Source organism: Hippoglossus hippoglossus, chromosome 18 (assembly GCF_009819705.1).
Source record: "Hippoglossus hippoglossus isolate fHipHip1 chromosome 18, fHipHip1.pri, whole genome shotgun sequence".
Taxonomy (NCBI): domain Eukaryota; kingdom Metazoa; phylum Chordata; class Actinopteri; order Pleuronectiformes; family Pleuronectidae; genus Hippoglossus; species Hippoglossus hippoglossus.
In genome coordinates, this window is record NC_047168.1 from 8,086,981 (window position 1) to 8,114,314 (window position 27,334).

The 27,334-nt window shown below is 46.6% G+C and overlaps 1 protein-coding gene across 9 annotated transcripts in view; it reads left to right on the forward strand.

Moving 5' to 3' along the window:
• ppargc1a (peroxisome proliferator-activated receptor gamma, coactivator 1 alpha) overlaps nucleotides 1-27,334 on the forward strand; it is a 255,591-nt gene that overhangs the window by 200,196 nt on the left and 28,061 nt on the right. For 4 of the 9 annotated variants that reach the window (XM_034615529.1, XM_034615534.1, XM_034615530.1 and 1 more), the window contains exon 2: nucleotides 20,448-20,627. In XM_034615529.1, the coding sequence (XP_034471420.1) occupies nucleotides 20,448-20,627 (180 nt within the window). Of the gene's footprint in view, nucleotides 1-17,485; nucleotides 17,751-17,791; nucleotides 18,147-20,447; nucleotides 20,628-27,334 lie in introns of those variants that run through there. The other 5 variants (XM_034615528.1, XM_034615532.1, XM_034615537.1 and 2 more) reach the window with 5 other exon arrangements.

The following is a 27,334-nucleotide window of genomic DNA, read 5'->3' on the forward strand; positions in this document are numbered from 1 at the left end:
GGTCACTCATAGACGGCGAATGAAAGTCTGTTGTTCTGTAATTTGCAGTCGATTCACCAGCGCTCGGCGGATCATCTCCTGCTTGTTTGTCGGGGATGTGGGAGTAAACTGTCAGTTCACCGATGTCAAAGAACTGGCAACACTGTTCTAAAGCAATCACTGGCAGATGCCCGCGCCGACACAGTGGCGATGGCTGCTCATTACCAGGTGTGTTACTGAAAGCACGAAATACAACAGCCCCATGGATTATCATTAACTGCGACAACATCATGTTGTAACATAATACATGTGATGGATCATTCTCTCTGTACAGTATATCACTGTATAACCTGACTAGTCCTAAACATTCTGTAAAAAATTATTTGTTTTATGCTGTGTAATTTGCAGTTTTGGTGAGAAACACAAGCTTTTATTGTTTCTGACACTCACATTATAGTCACTGCTGCTCTGCCCGTGCATGAGGACGTGGCTAAAATTGGCACCACCCAAAACAACTTCTTCTGGACAGTACAAGCAGAACCATTTAGAAGTACCATGGTAGAGTGGGTGGGGAAACTGTGGCTTCCTGAAGAGCCCATGTCACCAAATATCATTAACTTTCCCCTGATTCATCTCAAGACAGCAAACGTTGGGAAACTGTGTATAAACCCATGTGATCTAAATACATCAACAGCAAATTTCAAACTATGCAAACAAAGGTACTCTATGTGTTTCAAACTGATGGTAGGGTGTGCCACTGCTCAGGGTAGGAGATCACACTCCAAATGAGCTTGATGAAAGGGACAACTTTGTGTAGTAGGGGTAATTGGGGGGGGGGGGGGGGTTGGGGAACTTGGCTCTTGCAGGATTTGACACTTCATCAAGAAGTGGAGGTGTGGCCCAGGCTTTCACAAACTCAAGCAACCCAAGAAGGTGTTGACCTTTGACTTGTGGACCTCTAATCATCCTCAATTCCCTTTTTAGAAGGTCCTCCATATCTCAGTGTGAGACCACCTTGAGAATCAAGAAGTCTTTTTCTTTAGCCCATTTCAGACATGACCTCCGGGTAAAATCCAGAGAATTGGCCACAGAGTTTACCCAGAGTTGCCTTTCACACAGGCACAACACAGCAGGGAGGTTCTCTGCACAGACCAAGAAGCATCGAATCCTCTGCATTATTCGGCGAGAGGTGGAGCAGCCGGGTGCAGCAGAGAAATGCAGGAAGTGACGTATTAACTCCGTTGCCGAGATCACGTGATCATGTTTACAGCCCCCCCGACCACCGTCGTCAGCTCTGATCACCACTAACTCTCTTGACATCTTCATCAGTGTCTTCTACGTGTGCCCCCTTTTTCACAGAGATTTGTTTTTTCTTCTTGTTTTTTTTTCATTTTTGCTGTGTTTACACAACTTCTCCTGGATTTCTACGGACATTATACTTGGATGACAAAGCAGCTTTTGTGTGTTGCTTTAATCCATTTAAAAAGGCCAAGACGTAACATAGAGGGGTGACTGCCTTCATGTTTGTGTGTGTGTGGGGGTTCAACCATGTGAAGATTATTATGAAGGAAAGAAAGCATTTCAAGGAAAGTTTGAAAGATAGGTCATAATGCTAACTAATGGAGATGTATGGATGTGTACGGCCATGTATGTGTATGTGAGCATGTGCTGGTTGGGTGTTGGGGTGATGTTGACCATGGCAAATGCCTCATAGACCCTGAGGTTGTACCCGGTTTGCATATTACATGCTCATCACAGTCCAAAGCAGCGCTAACTTTCACATGATGCGCTCTCGGACTCCGGGTTGCCAGTTCGGCGGGATACCTCCAGCCTTTGCCGTGTCAGGCGAAGCCCGTCTCCCCGGGCTTCATATTTATTAGCCGTGATGTGTGTGAGCTGGCATGCAGCATGAGCAGCCGAGCGAAAGTGCAGCGGACGTAAACCATGCTTGATGTGGCCATCTCATGTGGAAGGCGAAAGTAAATACGATTCCAGCAGGGAGGAAAATGCACAATCATTGCCTGGGAACTGAGTCCTCCCATTATAAGATTAATGCAAAGCTAAGAGGGCTCCTGCTTGGACTCTTCACCAAGGCTGAGTTAAAGTCCTTGCCTGGTTAACCATTCTGCAGTGGTTAAGAATTGACTTGAAGAATGTACCCGGCTATAGACCTACATACGTTACCTTATAGACCACCGCAGGTCGTGTTCGAAGATCCGCCACTCTCCTCCCCCTCCATTTCTAAATGTCAATCTCCACAGTATCTTCCCGGTACAGAAATGCTGCCCTTCAGCATGACTGAATTCTCTCAGGGAGAGACGTGAAAAGACACAAGGAAATTCACTGCTATCAATAGAAAAAGTGTCCTGTGTTATTACAACACCGCGTGCGCTCAAGTACAGGCTATAACTTAATCTTCGTGAGGAAATGGTGTTTGGGGCCTGGGAACGAAAGGTAATTTGCAAGTCAGAATAGTCACTTTATTAGGAGAACTAGGAACGAGGTTACTTGATATCGAGCGAGACTAAAAATCTTGTCTCTCAGCTATCTCGCGCATGAAGACCATGCATGACTTAAAATAGCCGGCGGAGGGGCCAATCATAATACTTTATTTTGAGAATGTAATTTTCTCATGCCTTGCCAGTAATTAACCTCCACACAATAAGGTATTGGAAGCACCACAGACACAATTCCAGCCCCGCAGTTTGTTTAAAAGACCAGGCTCTATGATAGGCTGTGTGTAACAGGGGAATGGAGGAAGAGGGGGGGGGGGGGGCGGGAAGGAGCCAGGATTCGACTTTATCTTCTGCAGGAAGCCTTTTCTTTTGCATTCTCTGCCTGGTTTTATTCAAAACTGCTGGTTTCTTCACTTCTGCTGAATTGGGTTTTGTTCCTGGCTAATTCCAGCCCGTCTCAGTCCAGGGCTCGTGGGAACTGCCGCGATCGCTTACAATCACTTCAGTCAAACACCTGGGAGATAATTGACTGGGCTTCGGTCAAACTTGTTTTCCCCCCCCCTCTTCTCCCTCTTTCCCTCTCTCTTTCTTTCCCCGAGTCTTGACAATAGAGACAAAGAGCGTAGGCACAAAAAAAAAAAAAAAGATCAGAATCACTAAATCCATTCCCAGACAAGGCACTGTATAGATGGCCTGAGAGCCAAATTGCCTTGCCCTAGTCTGCGCCAACTCGATGTGAAAATGGTTGAGGAACAGTTGCTGGTTTGAGCTCGGCAGTCCCCGGGGAGATGTAGTGCTGGAGAACAGAACAGTGGAAAAACACGTCGACATATGTATTGTCTTTTTTCATACCTTAACAAATGCTTCCAGGCCTCAATTCCCAAACACAGAACCTGTAACGTGGCAGAAACACACAACAATTTCTTATTTGTGCAAAACCTTACATCTTGCGATGGCAGGTGGCGGTTGGCTGGGGATGCAAGAGCATTTCACGTTTCTCTTTATTTACCTCATTTGGCTCACAATACACTAGGTGTTATTAAGTTTATGTTAAGCAGTGTTCGAGCTCGCCCTCCTGTAATTTTGTCGCGTACCATTTAGCTTTATCGCCGAGGGAACTTAAATGCCAGTTGTTGTCAGGGTGGGAAAGTCTCTTTTCATCGATTTGAAAAAACATTCGGCAGGGAAAAATTAAATGTCTGAGAATGTTAGTTTCTTCGGCAAGTGAGATGTTAAATGGGAGATGAAGTCGAAGCGCTGAAGCGGTTAAAGCATCAGTTCCAGTCGGAGATCTGAAAAGGGGTCTGAAGTGTCTGTTGTTGCGTTTGCAGCTTCGGCCATATGGGCAGTTACATGGTCAGTTTTTATAGAAGCACTTAAAGAAGCTGAACCAGGAGTTGAGAGAGGAAGAGTCTGTTGATGCCTAAACCATGAAAGAAATGTCGGGGGTTGCATGGAATCATCTATGAATTACTAAAGCCTCGTGATAATTGGCTACTTAAGTTACCTCTCAGTGATACCACGCTTAGTGTTCCCAAATTAGATGGCGTGCACCTCCATTCAGGAAAGAAAAGGAACCAAATAATAATTTTTGAATTAGTGCATGGCAGCAGCAGGAGCAGCCATTAAAACCACACTGCTATTAGTCATTATACAGTAGTTGCACTTTACAGTTTCACTGTTAAACCTAATTGTGTCCTGGTCTCATTACCCGCTGGAGATATTTATTATGAAACAACTCTGCAGTGCGGTCTTATCAGTGAATGCAACTTAGTGAATTCATGTTGTTGACTCGCTAATCTTATTCAAGGTCAGATCCACTATAAATAAAATTCATAAAAAGGGTAACTTGTAAACAACAGTGGACCGAGTTGGACTTCTTATCTTGCACTCGCCGTCGTTTCTCATACATATAGAAAATGATTTATCTCGCTTACCATGTGGCCACCTCCTGATGAGAAATCACATTTTAGCATGGAGGTGGTTATATCCTTGCCCTGTTTACTCCACTGCCTGCGGGCAGAGGGTAAATCGAGGGGTAATTATTATTAGGGTATAGGAATGTTGACAGCTTTACGTAGCCTAAGCCTGCCTCGCTCATAAAATGACTCACAAGAGCACACGGTGACAGAGTAACTCCCACCTGTTTATATGGGAGCCTCTCCAACATGGACTGAAGTCTCTGGAGTGATTTCACTTTGTTTGGGGGGGGGCGGGCTGTCTCCCTGATACATCTGTTCATCTGTTTTTTTCTCCTCTTTGGACTCTAATGCTACTTTATGGACAGCGTATCCTTTAATAATGAGCGTGGCCTCATTATCCATTTATGTAGCTAATGCTGTTTATCCCTTGTGGCTTGGCATGCACACGAGGAAATAATTGCTTATAAGTCATTCTTATATGACCACCGTCACGTGATGCAACAATGCTCCGGCGATATCGATCCTGGCCCCCCCTCTGACTGCAGTTTTGGGAATGATCCATCCGTTATTTATGCCGCTTATCCTTTGAGGATCCAATCCCACGTAACACTGGCTGGGGTTCACCCTGGACAGGCCGTCAGCAAATCGCAAGCCTGACCTTCAGGGACAAACAACCATTCACACTCACATACACACCTATCTCCACTTAACCCCAATATGCATGTTGTTGGACTGTGGGAGCGAAGATGGCGTCCCTGAGGCAAACCCACGCAGACACAGGGAGGAACATGCCAAAGGCCCTGGCTTTGGGATTCAAACCGGGAACTTTCTTGCAGCGTGCTAACCAGCACCGTGCCGTACCTTTGGAATGAGACTCCTAACAAAATACTTTGAACTTAAAACCTCACCATTCAATACCATGCAGAAGAGGTTACTTTCAAACCTCAGACCCCAGCGTCAAGGTCACTGATGGCCTGGGCCTCCTTTGAAAGCAGGTGCATTAAAACCCCACACTGAACACACACACACACATATATATACATGCGTGTGTGTGTGTGGTGTGTGTGTGTGTGTGGTCTCAGCTTTAGTCATGAGAAATATTTGAGAAAAGGTTGTTGCTATGGGATGCGACAATGCAAGCTATTCTGTCCCTTTAAGCCATCATCAAAGTCCGCACATGTGATCCCTGCACGCTGTAACCTACTCGGGTTGCAGTTGAAAGCACGCAGTCATGACTTGCATCTCATCCTTGAAACCCCACTGCTATAAGAAAGTTCATCCAGCAGTCATAATTATGTCATGACAGATGCCATCATACCAAACGTCGTCCTCCCACCTTGCACTGCTCCGACAAGCATGTTAACACAATGCAAAACAACCTAAAATAGGGCCGCATGAAACTCTGCAACCTGGAGCGGTTGCGTTGCATTTCAGTGTATTTTATCACTCCAGGTGTGTCCCAGTGGCGTTTCACCTCCACATATTAGGTTAAAGATGTGTTTCTACCATGATATCCTCATTTTCTTGTCTATATTAGGGTGATATCTTGGAATACAGATTGATACCTCAGAGATGATTATCTGCGACGCAGGTGATAGAAACATTACAGACTTTCTTTCTATTATCAGGCAGCAGCGAGATAAGATCGTGTCATCTTCCAGTTCCATAATCTATCTTAGAGCTATGGACTACATCCCGGCTTCTTCTCGCGTATAGCTACTGCAGGATTTTCTTTTTCACATTTCTGGCCCTTTATGCTTGGCTGGGCCTTGAGGAAGCCAAAAGTACCTGCTTTAATTGCCGTGTTTTATAGACTGTACACAAGGCTAACCCTCACTAAATACAGCATGCTTAGATTAATGGGAGCGTTCAGCGTTAGTGCATTTTTAATGAGGACTGGAGGCTGCCAGACTACTTTTCTATATGATGAGGCACACTTTCCCCTTCGTTTGTGACACTGGCACGATGCGTCGCGGCGCCCCAGTGCCCGCCAGCTGGTATCCACTGTGACGCCAGGAGACTACCGGTGTGCCCAGTAAAGTACATCCCACCCGGCAATGACGAGCAAACAAAACACGACTCCCTGTTTTGGTGCGATTTTTTTTTTTGCATGCGAGCAGTGCAGCTTGAAATGCACTGAGATGTAAACACCCACATTTACAGACACACCCGGCCATATAAATATACGCACGTACAGAAAGAGCACGATGCACATGGATGGTTTGGTATATTTCCGCGTTCCCACACAGGGGTGCACCTGTTGTCACTGCAAACACACACAGACACACACACACACACAAACAGAGCTTATCAAAGAAAAACAAGAGTTTACAGCCTGATATGTTACAGGATACAGGGTGTGACCCTGATTTACATTTGCATGCAGAGTGCAATGGAGTACACAGAGTAGGAACGGCAGTCAGCAGAGAAGATAACCCCAAACATTCACTCTAAATTTATGCCGGGATCCTATTCCCTCTCACCGAATTAATGCTTTAATCTCTCCCTCTTTGTTGTGTGTGTGTGTGTGTGTGTGTGTGTGTGTGTGTGTGTGTGTGTGTGTGTGTGTGTGTGTGTTGTGTGTGTGTGTGTGTGTGTGTGTGTGTGTGTGTGTTGGCATTGGGAGGTTGGGGGTGGGGGATTATATTTCTCAGCAGCCTCTGTTTTAGTAGTTCTTTTGGAATGAAAGAATTTACCACAGAAGTCCGGCGCCGGGGAAATTGCACCTTTTGCCATTTCGGTCTTTACCTCTATTCAAAGTCACACCAGTAGTCCCCCCCATCAGTTCTGCTGTCTTTGCATTTCTCCTCCACAAAGAAATAGCTAGTATTCTTTAATGGAAGATTACCTTCAAATGCAAGCTTAAAAGATTAGGTGCTTTCATATATGTCTTCTGAGGTCCATTATTCGATGTCATTTCTTGAACATCACTCCTCTCCGTCACTTCCCCATCTCTCCTTCTCTTTTAGTTGTTCCCTCATTTATCTGTGTATCTTTTAATTCACTTCTTTATCTATTCAAATAACACTCACCTGCTCGTCGTGTGAGACAAAACTTTTTTTTTTGCCAGACACTTACGTGAAATCTGCGAGTTAGCGCGGTGCATCTTTGATCCAGAGGCTCTGACGGACCATATACATAATTTATTCCGTCCTAAAATGAAAAACTCAAGCGTATGCATTCGGGGAATATTCATCTTTTTCCCCCACCGCCGTCCTGCCACCAGACTCCTTGGTTTATGAATTATTTTGACGATTGGTAATGATGTCCTGTGTTGGTAGGCCATTACAGAAGAGGAACTTAATTTGCCCATTGTTAATTAATTGCTTCATTCTTAGCGGGAGTAATAAAAATGCTATTAAGTAAAATACCTCTATCATTAACCTAACTTTGTTAATATGGGTATCAGTGGGGCTCAATAAACAAAAGCTGTAGGTGCCTACCGCCGCACAGGGGTAATTAAAAATGCACTGTCATTAATTATGTTGGATGGAAGATTGTCCAATGAGTTGAGTCTTGTTGACTGTTCCCCTCCCAAGCACGAGCTCCATCAGGCGCTCAGTGAGAAGAGTGAGTTTTTATTAGGCCTGGACTTCCTGCTGTTTATCTGCAAGTGAATGAGTCTTATAAATATAAACCAAATATATCCTGCAGTTACGCAAAATGAAGAACTTTCTGTTCTTTACGAGCAAATTTTCCACTGCAGTCGCACATTCCCTTTGAATAATTGCACAACCCCACAGTTGCAGAGGTCCTGAATGCGCCGCTATCTCGGGTTGATGCGCCGCTCGACGTTTCTCGTCACAGTTTCGAACTGATGAAAGAGGGGGCAATTATGCAAACTGCTGTAAAATGTGTTTGGTCAGGAAAACCATAAAGCATTGTCAGGTTAAATATCTGCTTGTATAAAACAGACGTGTTTGTCCCAGAGATAAAACCTGGTTAGAACATCAACACCTGTTAGGTTTTTTTGAGCACGGGTACTTTTCCTCAGAGGAGTGACTCATACACAGTAAAGAGTACAGAGTTAATGGCAGCTTTTGTGTTATTACTTCTCCGAAAGAAGATTAAGGTTACAAAGTGCATTACTGGTGAAGGAGAACTCACTGGTGATAGGGTTAACAGTAAACCCTCTTTAAGACGTGAACTCCAGTAAAATGTCTGGAGAACTGGCTCTGACATTTCCTGGAGTTCGCCTTTCACATTAAAGAACGCAGCAGGAGATTGTCCGAAACATTCAGTCGAGGCCTGGTTGTTATTGCAGGACATGTCCGAGAAATTCTGCTGCCATTTTGGGGTGACAGCACCGACACCGGCGTCGTCCCTCGTCTTCTTTTCACCCTGAGATATTTGTATTCCTCCAGTTTCACGTACTTTGTGTGTTAGAAGAGTCATCAACACGCCCACTCTGTGACTTTCACCTACGCTGGGAATCATTCAGACATTTTCTGGACATGTGGGCTGTACGTAGAAAAGTTCTAGAAAGTTTCCGGACAGTTACCTCTCACATACAGCCCCTACGGAAAGTTCCAGGAAAACATGCAGACTTCAGTGCCTGTTAAAAGCAGCCCAACTGTCACCTTTGCTTCTGGGAACTGCACTGACAAGCCGCACATTTTTTTAAGTTCACATTCCGAGGCTTTAATGTAATAAAAACAAATGTAATTCTTTGCCAACATACCAGGGAGAGTAAACGGAATTGCCAGAAGAAGTCCCGCGTTGCATCAGTAAATTGAGAAGTGTTGAGCAACATTGTCAGTGGCGATATTAGCTTTAGAGATATTCTCATTTGTTTGTTTATGAGACAGCGATGACAGCAATCACTCGCACCAGGAGCGGGCTTTGAGATTAACATTGCCAGCCTCATGTATCTCCGAGCTCGATGTTTTCGTCCTTTTCTCTATCCCTCCTTTATCCTTTCTTCCCCCAATTTCTCTCTTTTTTCTCTCCTCCTCTCCCTGTCTCCATCTTGTCACATTTCTGAAAAACTGGCGGCACAGGCGTGAAATTGATGTGATGAAAAACAACTGGGATATCTCTATGAGCCATTTGCTTTGCCGTTATGGCCGCACTCTCTCCACCTCAGCATGGCTCTCGGCTCTCTGTTGCAATTGGGGGCATGCTGCAAATTAGCCAGCAGCTATCTGAGGTTACCAGCCAGTGCATCACTGACCCCGCTCCCTGCCAAGCTCGCTCCTCCTGGAAAGCAGGACCTCCGCCCCGGTTTCAGCCCAAACTTTTATATTTGTCCGTTTGTGTATCTTTAAAACTCTCTCAGATAACACGCACGGGCCGTAATATTCATTTGCTCTGACGTGCCTTTAATAATCCTAACTGAATTTTATAGAGAAGAGGCCAGTGCGAGCTCGGCATACCTAATGTTGCCTCTAATTCAAAATAGCGTTTCTACTGACAAATGGCTGCAGATACAGATATGAAATAATAATAAATAGGCGTGCGTCTTTACTGTGTTTCACAGGATCTTAGATGGAGCATCCTCCCAACGCCTGGCGGTGGAGTTCTCTTTTATTACCGACTTCCCTAACAACTGAGGAAATGCAAGGTGCAAGGGCAAATAAGAAGAATTCTCCCCCCTCAGTTATGCTCCATCCTAACATCTCCCACATGAGCCATGAAATCGGGCTCGGACTTATCCTGGAGCTTCACGTTTACAAGGAGAGATAAGGGCAGTTCAGACCTATTGTTGCAGCCAGCGTGACCCCAAACACGAAAGGGCATCTCGGCCATCTCCCATTGTGTGCAGCTACAGTATATATTGAGCAGCATATAAACCCATCCTTTTGTTCGCGGTGAAAAGAGAGGGGCCGCTTAATTAGACGGCGAGAACGTAAGTCTCTTCCCACGTGCATAAATAAACACTCAGTAATGTAACGGCGTCATCCTGGAGGTGGATAAATGAACAAGTTGCTGAATGCGAGCGGCACTAAGTGGGTTAGCATGTAAATAAATGAATAAGTTAGCAAATTAGCGTTTAAGTGTATTAGCATGTAAATAAAGGAATAAGCGACCGATTAAAATATGAGGAGGTTTTCAAGGTGAACAAGATGTTAAAGAAAGCGAGGCTGTCAGCAGTGCAAAGGAAGTTATGCTCCGGGATTGTAAAAACAAAAAAGCCTTTGAGGACACAGTTGTTCAAGCGCTGCTTGTTTTGCGGCGCGGCACAATTAGTACATCTGGCTCGCGCATGTCATATTTCCTCATGTACAGATGACATGCCAATTACTCCTTAATTACACGCGTCATCTGGACCAAAGTGCCCAATGCCAGCTCTGATTAATCCTGTTTATTGTGCCGGCGATGACAGTCCCGGTGGACGCGGAGCGCCACAACAAGGGATTATGGGAGGGTCACGGAGAAGGCTGCAGGGACAGCGTAGGGTTGACTGACTGAATGACAGTGGATTTTGCTCTTGATTTCAACCGCTGATGATCGAATATCATGTAAAAGAAGGAGTGGAAATCATTTTATTTCCAGACGAGTGGAAACGGGCCTCAGGCGTGGCAACATCTGACTGGAAAAAAAAACGAACAAAACAAAAAAAAAAAAGCTACAGTTGCCAAAAACACACTGAGATTGCCTACTCACGAGGAAAAGCCAACGTTGTTGCTCAGCACAATCTGCAATGTGCTTGCACACACGTTTACATTTGATGGACGGCTGCCAAGTCATTTGAATATCATGTCCAGTTAAAATCCAGATTTTACACGCATCAAAACCAATTACTTTCTGTCATCTTCGAGGCCGCATCTCATTATCTCCTCCAATTTAATATCGCTAACAAGGGGGAGAGAGGTGCGTTTGCGACACAATTTTATTTCCAAAACGTGATAGTCATGCAGGGGGGGCAACGAGGTCATGTTGGCAGTGGAAGGATCCGCGTGTGTGCGTGTGTGTGTGTGTGTGTGTGTGTGTGTGTGTGTGTGTGTGTGTGTGTGTGTGTGTGTGTGTGTGTGTGTGTGTGTGTGTGTGTGTGTGTGTGTGTGTGAAAATCTAAACCTTCCTGTAAATGAATACGTAGCACGTGTGAGGCCGATACCCATCGTAAGCAGGAAGATCTCAGACCATGACCGGAATATGCGGGGGGGAAGGGGAATGTGGTAACCGTTAGATTAACACCGAGATAGTGGACGCGGTAGGACCGGCGCTGACAGTTCAGCGGGGACTCGCTGCCCCGGCGAACGGGTGCTTTATCTTCACACGAGAGATGGAGCGGCTGCGGAGCGCGGCGAGGTGGTTTGCTCGTCCTCCCCGCGGCCTGACCCTTTGTTAGAGCGCACATTTCCTGTCCCCAATCAGTCCTTCTTGTACTTAGCTTCCACCTTCCTCCCCTCTTTCCATATCTGCCTCCAATTCATGCCCTGTCTTTGTCCAACTCTTTTCTATCTCTCTCAGTGGCTCACTCCCTCTTGCTTTTGTTACTCCCTGTCACACTCTCACTCAGCATTAGCTCCATCTCCATCCATCTGCTCCTTTTGTCTCTTTGCTCTTTTTCACCAGGCTGCCTTGGCAAAAATGGGTATTGACTGTGCCTCCTCTCTTTCCTCTCATCCCTGCTCTGCCTTTCTTTTCTTTTTTTTTCCTCTCCTCCCGTCACTGTGTTCTCCAGCAGTACATGCTCCTTTTAGGAGGTGAAGGGAAGAGTAGTAGAAATGCACCCTGTAAGGGGAAAAAAAAAAGGTGATGATACAATCAGTTTTATTGTGCCGTAAGGATTTTTTCTGGCTTATGGTTATACACCCCGTATGCAGGCTGTATGAAAGAATTGCATTTCACATGCATTTTTTTTTCTCTCCCCCCCCTCTCTCTCATTCCCCTTTTTCCTTCTCTTTTCATTGCTCAAAATAATTAGGCTGCAGTCTGGACTCAGGGGTGTAACGTTTCTGCTCGTGTTTCCATGATACAAGAGTGTTAGCGAGGGGAGAGAGATAGCGAAGAAAAGAAAAAAAAAAAAACTGGTCGTGCTGCTCCAGAAATTTCTACCTATGTATCACCAACACCATCCCACCTCCTCCTCCCCCCCCCCCCCCCCCCCCCCCCCCCCCCCACCACCACCGACACTGTTTTAACGCGGAGTTCCACAAGGCACAATGCACTTCAGCTGACCTAATTCTTCCCTGGCGCTCCTCCAGCGCTAAGAGTACATAAGGACCGCGCTGTCAAGGTATTCACCCCCGTGCCTCTCTTATTATTTTAGAAATCAAGCAACATCTGTTGTGCTCTGGGCCCTCGTCGTGACTCACAGGAGCTTTCTGCCATTTGCAGAAAAGATGCACCTACATTTGCCCGTAGCCAGTGATGAGATATCATTAATGTATTTTTTCACATTTCGACTCCTGCTGCCGCTCGGTGTTCGGGTCCAAAACATGAATTTTGTTGCACGTACTTAAACCTCCAGCTCCCAATCCGAACACGATCTGGAGAAGAGGTACTTCCTGTAATGTTTTCATCATCATCATTGTGTTTTACAGGCCATGGCGTTTGACTCGCTAAGTTTAAAGTTTACATAAAACCGGGAAAAGTGCCTCGCTGCATATGGGCCATGACAACAAACACTATTTTCCTGTGCGTTTTTCAGTAAAAGATTTTTTACTATCTCCTCCACACAAGTGCATCTCATTTCCTCTAGTTACATTGCCGGGCATGTGGCATCTGTTGGAATTTTACAGCAATTTCAAAGTTTGGGTTTGTAGCATTTTTAAGCACAGGCGGCGTGCACGTCTTGTTTATGTCAGTGTGTTTGGCACCCAAACCCTCATGGTCCATAAATTTTAATATTCCTTGTGAGTGCCATACCCAAGCAAAACACAAAGTGCCTCACAAGTCCCTGCCCAGAGCGCTAGTTTAGCTCGGTACTACACCGAGACGCATTACACACAAGGCCCGCCGTGCACATGGCGCACCCTCCTTCTCTGTGCCACCACCTTCCACATGCATCTTGCATGAATCGCTGGTGATTTTAAACAAGCCCAATAACAACCCAACAGCACAGGGCTCCTAGGGGAGACTCCACCACGCATCACCATGTGACCATGATATTATTCGTCTGCGGCAGAGCCGGAGCAAAGGGAGGGTGGAACCGTCCTGCGCTGCGCCCCAGGCTCCTTTTTTGTGTTTACCAGCCCCTGCGTGGGACTGATGCTATTTTCATTTCCAAGGCTCAGCCATGGCTAACTGGCCCTGGCCTCTCTGTGCCATTTGCCTTAATAATGTGGGCCGGACTCTCTGCGGGGAAAGTAGCCGCCATCCTGAGAGTGGCTAAATGACACAGTGGAGTTCATTGATGGAAAGGATTACACGCTCGCACGCAGGGCAGAGAGGCAGCGGGCTCTCTGAAGGGCACTACAAACAGAGGGGATGTAAAATCTTCACAGGGGGAGAATGCACTCGCTTTGCTGTAAGTCAAAGGGCGAGCGCTGGCATAATTTGTGGCGTCACACTGTTTATCTTGTTGCTTATAATAAATGAGTTTGGAGTCTATGGAGGCCACTTTAATGTATGGCCCCTGTGTGAGATGTTGAAAAAATAAAGAATTTAAAAACATGAAATATTGTTAAATACTTAGAATATGTGATTGAGTTTTATTACGTCGTGTGAGTTCATTAAAGGACACTCTCAAAGCAGCCGTCTGGGATCATTTGACACCACATTAGAAGCGTTTTATTTGCGCTGTGTATCCATTTACATTTCCTGTGGCCAGTTCTGTATGGCATTACACCCTATGTTATTGTAGAGCATTTGACGATTGTGAAATGTGACCACTTCCTCCTTTGTCCCCTAATAAGGCGAAAACAATATGACTTATCGGGTGGAAAAATGACCCATGCGCCGACGATCCGCGTGCACATCAAATGAGGCAGGAGCACGAAGCATAAGCCGTCTCTGAACCGCCCCGAAACAATACATGAATAGATGCGGCACTCTGTTTTACCTCTGCCCTCAATTAATTCTTATGAATCCAGCCACCATGTATTAAAAATGGCCAGATGCTAGGATAGATTCTGTTGGGAGCAATGACATGCAACAAAGTGATATGAATCATCCCCCCACACTGTGCGGCGGCACCGCTCTCAGAGGGCCGCTGACACAATTCACGGACGAAAAAAAAAAGGAAACACGGCCACTTAAGTGTGAATGAACCGCCCCCCCCCCCCAAAAAAGGACAGTTCAAAATAAAAGATTTTGTCACATTAAAATATGTAACCGTAATTACCACCACGGGGTCGACACAAATCCAGCTCTTAACAGAAAACGCTCATGTCACACTCAGTCTAACACCAGAGAAGCAAATGGGAGCCTCTGTAGCATGAGTCAGGCCACGTTAAATATTCACACAAAGATAATTATCTGTGGATTAGCCCCATTTTGCCATTTTGTCTTTGAGAACTCCACTTGTCAGCGAACCCTTGGGAGAAATTGTTTAATCATTAAGGCTCTTTGCTTTCTGAGAACTGCCAGCAGCACGGCCCCCCGATTCAAGCAAGTGCAGCAGTCGTTGGCGTGCACGTGGGACCGGGCTCGCTCCTCGCAGAGCAGCCGACGCGTCATTTTTGACTCGTGAACCAATTAACGATTAACCAGCGGTCGCTTTTTTAATTGTTTTGGCTTTGAATGATTCTTACGTTAACTTCCTCTATCCCTCTAACCGTGATCGTCTGCAAGGTGAAGCCCTGCGGTCCGAAGCCCCCCCCCCCCCCCGGAGAGAGGGTCCATCAACTGACGACATGCAATGCATCAAACGGGTGTGAACAACTTTTCACACTCACATCCTATAGATTCAGTCCCCTTGAGACGTGATATCTATAAGAGCGAGTGATGCAGGGCCAGTGTGAAAGCGGGACCCGAGGCCTTTCTTCGGGGAGCGGAATGATCGAACGCACGGCGATGTCAGCCCCCTCCCCTCTCCCTCCCCTCCCTCCTGGCTGGCCTAAATATCTCCTCTGATGTGGGCTACTAAACGCCACCTATTCCTCATGCCGCAACCGCTTGTGACGGTCTGCCCCACGCGTCTTCCCCCGTTCATTATCATCTCCCTGCAACTGAAACAAAAGCTGAGGCATTTCATAGATTACCTGTACAGCTGTAAAACCCCTCCCCCTCGCCCTTCCCCCCCCCCCCCCCCCCCCCTCCCTTTCAAATGATTCCTATATCTACAAATCTGCGCCGTGGCACACACACATGAATATCCAGCCCGTAGCATGAGCGCGTTTGCAGAAAAAGACGAATCAAAGGCCATTCAAGAAAGGAAATCGTAACGTTATATCTATATTTAGCTTCCGTTGTCTTAATTGGCATGAAGGGAACAATCAGATAAGGCTTTTGACTGTGACTCACATGCCGCTTCAGGAGAGGGAGAAATATCATTTACCAGCAGGTATCTCTGGCCAAGATTTTCTTTCCTTTCTTGTTCTTGTTTCCCCTTTTCTTTAACAGCGCTGTGTTCATTATAGTGCTATTACTTAAAGTTGTGAAAAATCTCCCCCACCAGCAGCTACTGTACCTGCACATTCCTACATCTGTTGAATAAATAAACACATGAGACTGAGAGGCTGTTTTCTAACTTCACGTTTGCATTTCATCCCCCCAGTCGTCGTTTTATGTCCGCAGCCGCCGCCGAGCTCCGTGTCGCTCCCACGTCGCCCCTATATTACGCTCTCCGTAGTACCGGTCCATCTGGGCTCTGTGAGGTCACTGCACACACCACCTGCTCCGATCGGGTTTCGCCGTGGCTTCTGGGTAGGATCTCTGGGCACGCGCGGAGAGGCAGATGTATGGATTTAGTGGTACAAATGGCCTCGGATACTCACGAGCATACAACGTCTTGCTGCACACACACACACACACACACACACACACACACACACCACAGGGCGTTACACGTGCATGGATACACACGGGCTGTACAAGTTACATTTCCTGTAACAAAACCTTTTTTGCCAGGTTCCTGTGCAGTTTCGTGTTTAACGTGGGTCACAAATTTACGGAGACAAGTGCTCCTCGTATGCTCAGGTGGACTTTATAGGCTTACAAGACAAAAAATTGGATTTGCTTTAACATTTTCCATTGAATAAGTTTCTTATTGTAGGTATGTATTGTGAGAGGAATAGTTTTTCCCTAAAATAAGTTCTAAAAAGAAAAGCTAAAGCGTGATATCCCTTTTTAAAAGTGCTTTTTATATGTTATAAATGTAACACAACAGTGCCATTATAATTTACATACTGCTGTTTGTGTGGACACGCGTGCTAAACGTGTGATTAGTGAAAGAGAATAACATTTAGCAAAAGACAGAGAATTCCTGCGGCCGTGTGCCTGTCAGTCCACCCAACAGACAAAACCACTCTTGTTTGAAATGTCCACAAAGCTTTTGTTTTCATTTTGCCGAGGTACTGTTGCCTATACACGTCCTGTTGACACTGTATACACGGTTGATACTGCCACCTGTCCTTTTTATTGCCTCTCAATGGACAAAGAAATACTTTGCAAAAGGCTGAATTACCTTCTTTGATATTCTAGCCGCCGAACGCTGGCATTTTAAGTTACAGTCACGAGTGAGCTAATGGAGGAATGGGGACGTCAATTGAAAGTAACCGTCTGATAGATTGATTTAATGCTAATTGCGATATTAAAAGAGAGTAAACCTGGAATTAAACTTAAAAAGACGACTGGTATCCATGGAAGAAGTGATCGTGCGAACAAAAATCAAAAAAGAACATGGATCCTGGATGTTTACATTCCTGGCATTTTATACTTTAGTTACTACAACAACAAAAGCATTTATTCAAGATTCAATTTGTCTTAGAATCACAACAAAGCTGAGATATCATGAGCCTGACTTCAAACTCAAATCCTGATCCTCTAAGAAATCTATCTATGCATGATTTTAGGTACATAATTGTCATAAAATTTAAGCTGAATCTACTTCCAGAAACCTACATGAAGAATTTCTCCTTTTCTTCCGACATATTTGAGAAAGATAGACGTATAGATAGATTTCTAGCTGTATAGAAATAGACGTGGTATTTTTTTGCAGTGCATGGAAAGGATTTTACTATGTGCGCAGGCAGACCCCGCCTGCTCGGTGCGCGTCACTGGCGGAGTAGTGTGGACGCGGAGTCACTCCCCTGCCTACTTTTAATAGCTTTGTCATGTGATGGAAAGCAGTTGTAAGACAGGTGCCCTCGGTTCATTCTCGGCGAGGGGCAGCAGTTGCCTGTGTGAGCGCGAGTGGGAAGCGTGTGTGGATTTCTTTTTTACTTGATTTCTTTCTCCTTTTTTTTTTTGTTTGCCCCCTTTTTTTTTGTTTCTCGGACCGTCATTCAGTGGCTGGATGGCGTGGGACAGGTGTAACCAGGACTCGGTGTGGAGAGAATTAGAGGTGAGCGCAAACAAAATCCGACTTCTTCCATCTCTCCAGCCCCTCTGGACTTTTCTTTTTCACCTCCTCCCTGGAACGATGGACAGCAGTGGCCATCCGTGATTTCCACATTTACGCTCTCCTCTCCTCTGCTGGTGCCGGTGTAGTGCGCGTCTGGACTCTGCTGAGGATGCGGCGGATATACAACACGGGGGATATATGACAAGTGGAAGGGAGTGTGCGGGGATGTAGTTGTTGTAATGCGTGCTCAGGCTCGGGACCCGTTGCTTCCCCTCGTAGGATCTCTGCTCGGGTGTTGTGCACGCCGGCGGATCTCTCTCTCCAGCCGCGGACTGTGCGCGCTCCGGCGCCGGAGAAGCTTTTCACGCCGAAATGACTGAAATGTCTCAAAGTCAGGTATTTGGCTGACGCACGCAAATCCAGCTGGCGATAATCCTCGTTTTGGTGCTGTGCTGTGGCGCATGTTATTTTCAGGGGGGCTGCGAGGTTGTCCACACAGAGGGGGGACCGCTATCTGGCGTTGCGCATGCAGGAGCATCATAATACGATCCGTGCCGGGGCCGCGTCTGCGTGCCAACATCCCGGCCGGAGGGGACGTTGTGCTGGCTCCGAGAGCAGCAACGCATCCAAGTCAGACGGTTCTATGTCCCGTGCGCATTTCATTTTACCTGCTGCGTAGTTTTCTATCCATTTATCCAAATCTGCACCTCACATTCGCTCCCGTCGTCTTTTTCATCCATCTATCCCTCTCCGCGGTGCATGCAGATATAAGCAACATACTTATTCGTGTCCTGTTTCCTGGTGTACTGGGTCCGTCCAGCTCATTGTGGCGGACGTTTACCTGACAGTATGTACTCAGTGATGCTTCAGGAAGGTTTTCCACAGTAACCACACGGCGTGGCTGCAGTCTGGCTGCGTAACTGTGGGCTGCGTGAGGAGAATATGAGGAAGGAAAACTGCTTTTATTCAATGAAAGTAAGATTTTTATTATTCCTGACCGGTTTATGAATTGGTTTTCATTCAGATGAACTGCTTTGCACTTCAATCTGCCAGTGAATCTGTCACTCTAATCCAAGAGGGGTTTTCGATCGCGTTTAGTTGACAATCCAGCAAATGTTCGCGTTCCTTGTGGGATTCTGGATCCTTCTGTGCGCATTTACACTTATTAATGTGAAAATCCTGCTCTTCCCATAACCGGACTGTCACCCGGGTCAGCGGTGCTTCCTCCAATAATCTTCTCCGGGTGCTTTTTATGCGCGATGCGTGCGTAAATCAGTGGCGCGCTGTGGTGCGCCCCGATCGTCTCTCTGGTGGCGCTATTTTATTAGTTCACCAAGAAGTCCATAAGATAATTGGGCACAGGACGTCCAGCCTCTGAATATCCTAACAGCTTTGTTACGGGTCTTTTTTTCCATGCCGTGCCTTGTCGGAGTGGATCACCTCAGGGGGAGGGAAGCCTGAGACGCAGCGAATCTGTCCCCTCCGCTTTCGCAGTTGCAACATAACGGATTCGTCTCATCACAGTCTCAGTCATCGTGTATTCGTGTTGGTGCGCTTCCCGAAGACGGATGAACTCTGACACCGGGAGCCTGGGCGGGTGTTTCCTACTTGGCACAGCATCAGTCGCCCCAGCTTTGTCCTGAACCGAACCCGACTCTCATCCCTCCTCAGCCCGCGGGCCAAATGCCTCCCGGCTTCGCCCGAGGATATCTATCTTATATCCTGCACCCTGGCCATCATGTTCCTATATCGGCTGACGTGTTGTCAACAAAATTAGGAGCGTGTTGCTTATTAGACACCAGCCATGGAGCGGTTTTCTCGGGCTTGGATTTGCATGTGCGTAGGGGCAGGCACAGTGCGTAAACACGCCTCGAACTCTGGCGAGGCTTTGCTTTTTAATGATCCCTGACTTAAGAGCTCAAAGTTCGCCCACCTCGTGTAAAGACAGCTCCGTTCGACTGCTGCATATTTCAACTGTTGTTGCCTGCCTATAGTTTGCATACTGAAAATACCCCCTTATCCAGAATGATGGGAATAATTTTGCAGGACAAACACTGTAGAGCATCAAGAAATAGAGGTTCCACTGTCATTTTGAATGATCCTGCAGAATCAGCCGAGCCAAACTTGTTGCACATTCCCTCCCCTCCTCTCCGACACCTTTTTCCCATCACCAGAGCCCATGCTTGATTTACAGCTCAGAGCCCGTCTACTTGCAACCACATCAGAGCTGATGATTTTTCGTGCCGAGGAAACGGGAGCAGCTGCTACATACAGCACACATTGTCTAGATTACATAAAAAGTGTCTGGTGAATACAACATGTCAACTGGCGGCAGAAAGTAGCACAAAGGCCAGTGACAGTGTGATGGTGGGAGGACAAAGTGCAACAGGAGCTCGCAGGTTGCAGGGTTTTACTCGCCGTGATCTGCAGCCAAAAAACATTCTGTTAATAATCAATAGAACAATAGTAAGAGACGCAATGAAGGCTGGATGGATTAATGATAGCCTGTAAGTGTGTCACATGAAAGTGGAAGTCCTATTTGGAATTTTCCTTTGTCATGAATGTGTGAAATACATGAGTTTCCTTTGTTTTCCGACTCACCAGCAGGTTTAAAGAGGAATTCAGTGTCAGATTTTGCACGTGATGGAGATGTCACATCTGTCTGACCACCTTTGTTGTTGTTGTCTCTCTCTCCAGTGCGCTGCCTTGGTTGGTGAAGACCAGCCCCTCTGCCCAGACCTTCCGGAACTTGACCTCTCAGAGCTGGATGTCAGTGACTTAGACGCAGACAGCTTCCTGGGTGGCCTCAAATGGTACAGCGACCAATCAGAGATCATTTCCACTCAGTACGGCAATGAGGCATCGAATCTTTTTGAGGTAAGTAAAGCTAACAGTTGTTTTGTTTTTTAAATCTCAGCATCAGTATTTACTATCCATTACTTTATCAGTCATTTCCTTGAGCATTCATAACATGGCAAGTTGCTTCATACTGGGAATTATGGAGAATATTTGCATCCACGGTGGTGGTCAGGAGTGAGCTGATATCATAACATGCCCCAGCAAACACAACCTTTATCAAATTCTTGAATGCTAGCCAAAAAACAAAGGTGGCGGGTTTAAGAACATGCTTTCACATAGCTCCCAAGTACAAAATGGGGTGATAACGTGATGAGCGATAAGCCCAGGAGAACCTTGGTCCCCTTGTTTGTATCCACCTTATCAAAACTGAGAGTTTATTTCAGCACTGAGTCAGTAATGCGGCACACATCTAACGGATCGCTCCAGTGGTAAACCCTGGTTATGCCGGTATTGCGAAACGCTTCTCAAAGGTTGGAGTGTAAAACTTTCTAATCTTTGCTACCCCCCCCCCCCCCCCTTCTCCTCCTCCCGTCCGATTGAGTTTTCTTTCTGTCTTGTTTCCTCAAATCCTTCTCTCTTTCTGACGCTTTCTCTCTGCTCTCACCCGGTGACAAACGAAGTCCGCAGAGGGTGATGATCTGGCCAAGGCCATAAAGCCATCGGTCTGGGGACTGACTTCCAGTCCCCAGTTCATTATAAGCCTTTATCAGTGCCAGAGATAGACAAGAAAGACTGAGATTGGATGCTTTTTGCCTCGCCTCAGGAGGAAAAACCCTGTCTGAGAAGGCAGTGTGTGTGTCTGTGTCTGTGCCTATGGCCCTGTCATGTAGTCACGTTTTCAGGGTCTTTGCGTGTGCGTGTGTGTGTGTGTGTGTGTGTGCGTGTGCGTGTCTCCTCAGTGGTCTTGCAGGCAGCAGTTGATAACAGACTAAATTCTTTCCACATTTAACCTCCCCACCACCTTTTTTTTTCTGAGTCCCTTTATATCAGCACACATTCTACCTCTGTGGACCACCCCAATACACACATACACACATAAAGTGGGGGGGGGGGCCTTAAGTACTAGCTGGTGTGACCGAGGCTCCTCTCTCGTCTGAGAGTGATATGGCTTGAAGCCACCGAGTGGCTCTGGGGATGGATAAAAATACCAGTGACAGTGTGTGCGTGTGCCTGTGTCTATGTGTGTGCAACACAATGGAACTTAGCACCCACTGAGGACCGCGATGGGGGACCGAGCTCTCCGCAAAAAGCAGCATGTGACTTTGGAGCAAGCGTCTGCATGTGCACATGTTTGCATCCATGCAAATACTGTACATTGCAGCAAGTGTGCGATGTTTTCACCCACCCCACAAGCCAGCATGCTATTGTATTATGCTCAGGATATGGAAAGGCTTCAGTTCATCATACGGCAGGACCCGGCTAATCCTACTTAATCTGACAGGGGAAAGTTTGCTGCTCGGCAAGGATCAGAGGGCCGGGGCTGTAGCTGTACTTCCTGCACCCCCCCCTCCCTGATTGGCCTGTACACAGAGCCGAGAAGCATCCAATAAGAAGTTGAAGATTAAAGAACAGGCTAATAACTGGTCAGATTTAAAGCCTGCGAGTGTATTTCTCTGTTGTTGTTTTTCCATTTCCCTTCCCTCTCTTGTGGGTACATCCACTTAATAAAACAGCGTGCATGTGTGGTAGGAAAAAAAGCAGGTAGCGGATTATCAAGGCTGCCTTGAGTAACATGTGTAACAGCTGGGTGCAGCTGTCACATGGGGGCCCCTGGCCATAGAACAACACACTCTCTGGGAGCTTGAACTGACTTTCATGAGTTCAAGTCGACTGTTGAAATGATTTGCAGCTCACACTGTAAAGACCAACTGTTTTTCTTGTGTTGTGCTGTGCCTTTTTATTCAAGTTATAGTTCCATGTGACAGGCAGTAAAGCAAATAAGTAAACAGAGCTTGACTTGGTTATGCAGTACGGCTGGGAACGGAAATATTGCTGCCACATCAGAGGAAATCTTATTTGGGCTTTAGGGGGACAATGGAAATTGTGTGTTGCACATTGTATAAGCAGTGTAGGTGTGTGAGAGTTTCTGTCTCTGTGTGTGTCTGTATGTGTTTTCAGTTTCTTAAGTAGGATACAGTCTTCAAACAGATCACAAACTGTCCTCTCGCTGGCCTTTGGCTCCATTTGCTGCCACTGTCCCAACTGTCCCTGACACGAATTGTGGAGAATGATACACCCACCCCCCCTCACCTCCCCTCTTGTAGCGCGCATGCACACACACAGACACACACACACACACACACACACACACACACACACACACACACACACACACACACACACACACACACACACACACAGATACACATAACAGCTATTGCTCCTGGCACAGTGTGTTTGACACCTCTTCAAAACGGGGCCGACTGTGAAAGTCCACTGTCTATTTCGGGCCGCAGTTGTTAAGGGGTGGTCACTCCACTAAGTTCCCAATGTACTGCCAAAGATAACAGCACAGAAGCGTGACCCAATGTGTCTTTAACCGCTGGTCCCCTGCTCAGGTTTCATGTCGAGCTTCAAACGTTTGATTGATGGAAACGTGTCTTGTTGGTTTTGACTTATTTGGATTCTTGGATTCCGACGTGGACAAACCCCCACCCCACCCCTACCCCCTAGGTGGCGGTCATGCTGGGAAGCCGCACGCCACATCACACATATACAGATGAAGGCATTTACAGTTGTCGGAGGCCGCGTGTCGGCGCACGTGATTATGCAAGAATATTGGCACGGAGTGGACATGATATCGCTGCCGTACCTGATGATGGACGGACAGGTGGGGGGAAAAGGGACGGGTGAGGACAGAGAGAAGCGAAACAATGGGAGGCGCAGGGACGGACAGAAAAAGGGCCAGCAGATGACAGGACGTGGGGACAGATGGGCAGCGAAAGAGACAAACCTTTAGACCAGGCGAAGCTTGGACCTGTGCCAGCTGAACCAAAGCCCATGGATTGGACGTAAAAGGTTGTGGGCTTTGCAGGTAGTAAAATAAGATGCAGAGGCTTAAAGCATTACTCTGATATTATACAGGGACGTGCGGTGTGTGTGCACGTGAGCGCACACACCGTATGTGGGTTGAGGCAGTGATGCAAACTCTTTATATTACTCCAACAACAGGAGACGGCATGTGATTATATCAGATTTTCGAAAGGCATTATGGCGTCTCGTGTCGCTTGTTTGTGCCTTCTTGGACAGATGCTCAGGCGCTTACTCTTAAGTAACGGCAGATTGGATTGATTGGGTCACTCTCAGCAGGCTTTGATAAAACATGCCGCGATGAAAACGTTTTCCCCGAGCAGCTCTTTCGTTTCCCCCACCCCCGCAAAAACACGTGTAAGCGTAGATTAGCTCACGCACTTGTTGGCGACAGACGCTCCTGTGAGCTGAGACAGGAGCAAAGTCGGAGACCCTGTGAGAGGAATTGTCACGCCCACACACACACACACGCACAAGCACAGACAGCAGAGACCCTTATTGTCCCTGTTCCTACTCCCTGCTGAATGCCGGTTACGTTTATTTTGCAAATTTATGCTGACATTTGAGAGTACACCACCCGCACCAGTTCACCGCTCCACCAAAGGGTGTATGAATTATCATATTCCACAGTATAATATGATTTTCTCGAGTGAGTCCTATTAGAATACACCCTACTTTCCTCATCGCGAGTTCCCTCCAGTTTTTTTACTGCCGTGCCGATGCGTTGTTTGCACGTCGTGACGGGAGAAATCCTCCATAACTGTCCAAGGCAGCGTCTTCGCACCGGCAACGGTGCTGTTTCAAGATACACAAACGAGAGGGAGCACGGACAAGCAGCCACAGACGTATAGAAGAGAGATGCAGACTCTGGCTGTCCGGGCCCGTGTCGTCTCGGAGCGTCTGTCAGATCCACTCCACAACAAGGGCTCTCAAACCGTCGCCCCACAACACTGTGGGCTCTGCCATCCCGTCTCTCTCTCCCTCCCATCCTCTGCCTCTGTCTTTTTTCGCTCCCAAGGCAGAGCATTTGTTCCTGGCTGATGGAAAGTTGAAGCTGCAGCGGCTAAACAAATATATTCTGGCCTTCAACAGTCGCCTCTGGAAAGAAAAGGCTGGAAGGAGGAACGGAGCGAGGGGTAAAAAGATCAAATAAAAGGATGGGGAGCAGGGGGGGTCGGGTATGGCCAAAAAAAGAGAAAAAATAGTGCCCTCGGGAATGTTTAGTAAAAAGAGGAAGGGAACATGGTGGCTGCTTGGCTGCCTGTCTGGCTCTCTCTGTCTCTCTCTCTTTTGCTCACACACACACACACACACACACACACACACACACACGCACACAAAAACCTACATTCCCAGTAGGCTGCTGCTGCTGATTGAGGCATGGTTTGGTGTTCCTGCCCCAGCTGATCCCCTGCCCCCCAGTGGATACCCATCTCTCTCATCACACCAGAGCCACCCGTGTGTACGTGGGCCAGTGCATCTTTGTGTAATTGAGACACCCCTGCACAAAGATCAGATAGTGGTCCTTTCTGGGCCGACACACAACACAATCATGCCTTTCTGTTTTGTGCGTTCACATGTATGTGTGTGTGTGTGTGTGTGTGTGTGTATTGGGTGAAATTTACTATTTTTAGTACCTGGGGTAATCTCTACTAAGAGCCTTTCTGGGCTATTTCACTTTAACCTGGCCAAAACACTAAGCCAATAATCCAGCGCCCCCCCCCCCCCCCCGACTCAACTCACACATACACACAGCAACATGTGGCAACGATGTCATGTGATAAGACCAGTCTTCTTCTTTGTATTATTTATTAGCGTCCACTTTGGAGTGGGAGGAAGGTATAAACAATGGATAGCTTTTATGCTCGTCCTCTTGTGCAAAAAAACGAGACAGGATGCGCGGGAGGGTGTTTGCATAGAGATGAAATGAACGGATGAGACAGAGAGTGTGTCAGGTAGACGGCCGCGAATAGTGAAAGCAATAGCAGATGGAGAGAAATCAGTGTGAAAACGAAAAAAAAAAAAAAAAAAACAGAGGGAGGGGAGAGGTTGGAGTAATTCACGGTGAAGCATCAGTTTTCGAGCGATAGACTACTCCCCCCCTTCTTCAGGTAAGGCCAATTGATCCCAGGTGTGTGTGTGTGTGTGTGTGTGTGTGTGTGTGTGTGTGTGTGTGTGTGTGTGTTCTGTGCCAGCAGATACCCAGCAGTGCCAGTAGCCCCGGCCAGCCCTTCTGCTCTGGTAGATTTAGCCACATTCTGTCTCTTTTAACGCAGGTTCGAAAGACCTTTATTGATTCTGAACGATAAATATTGTTTGGTGATTAATGACAAAATAAAGGCGCGAGGGGGGTGGGGGGGGGCCTGCTGGCAGATATAACAGAGTGATTTAAAGCCAGAAATGTGCAAGGGCAGCATCTCTGACCACACCTTGCGTCCCCTCCGTTTGCACCTTACAATACACTGATGTCATAAACCTGTAAATATTAAAACAGCAAGGTGGGAGTTAAATCAATAAAGACCAGCAAATACAAGATCTGATGGTGTAGACACATTCTTCATGTTGACTAGGGCTGTTGTGAAGTCATAACGCCCTCTTGGATTAATCGAGGGGAAACAAAAAGGACATATAAGCATTTGATTAGTCTGATTACTCTTACAAGGTTTTGTTAATGTTGGTAATTTCCTTTCGACACGTCTCTGGCCCTGCGCCCTGCAATCTTGTACTGTACATGTGAAGGACTAGTTTTCCCTGGTTGAGAGTCTATTTTTAAGAGCTTTGTCATCCATGCAGAAAAAAAACCTCCATTCTCACTAAGCTTTATGATGTGCACTGCATGCTTATAGCTCCAGCTTATTTCCCCCCTGAAGCATTTAAGTCTGCACAGGCCTCAAATAGTTCAAGAGGCTCTCTGAGGCTCTGCTGATGCATGAGTGACTGGATGCTTGGATGACTCACTTGCTGCCCAATCAGTAGCTGCTGAGTCTAATCTGAAAGCAGAAGCTTTTACAGACATTTGATCTCCACAGATAAAAAAAAACAAATTCCTCCCATGCTTCTTTTTGTAAAACAAAAACTTTTAAGTGCAGAGTTATTTGCTTGAGAATAAGGCTAGATTCAAAGTCATGCATTTCATGGACGGATATAGACACAGGTAAAAGCTTAACTCCTCGCAGTCTGATCGCTGAATTAGACATAAACATGGTTATTTGGCATAAGCACAGCTAAAGCTGATCAGGTGACATTGTGAATTGGTGTATCAGGGATAAATTGTGTCTGCCCTGATAGAGCTGTTGACCTCGGGAAGTCAACAGCTCTAAAATTGTCTGCTTGTTGATCAGCTCCTCTCACAAGACCATTTTCAGGCAATCCTATATGGTCAGTTAGGGCTCTTTTCATGTGGCTGTGGGCCGCGTTGTATAATAAGTCGATTTGGAAGATTGGGAAGGGATTTCGAGTGTCGGACGATTGTCTTCAAGTGGTCAGTGGTCATTGATCATTTAGCATTTGGCAGACGTCGCACAGTCTACTAGTGTGTGCAGGTGTGGTGGGTACGCTCGGCTAAACGGAAGCTGTGAAAAGCGAAACATGATCAGCCTTCCGCGGAGAACAGATCCTAAATTAAGATGAAATACGGCTCAACATTGGATGTTGATGCTTCAAAGAGAAAGCTCCTCAGGCCCCCCTCATATTTT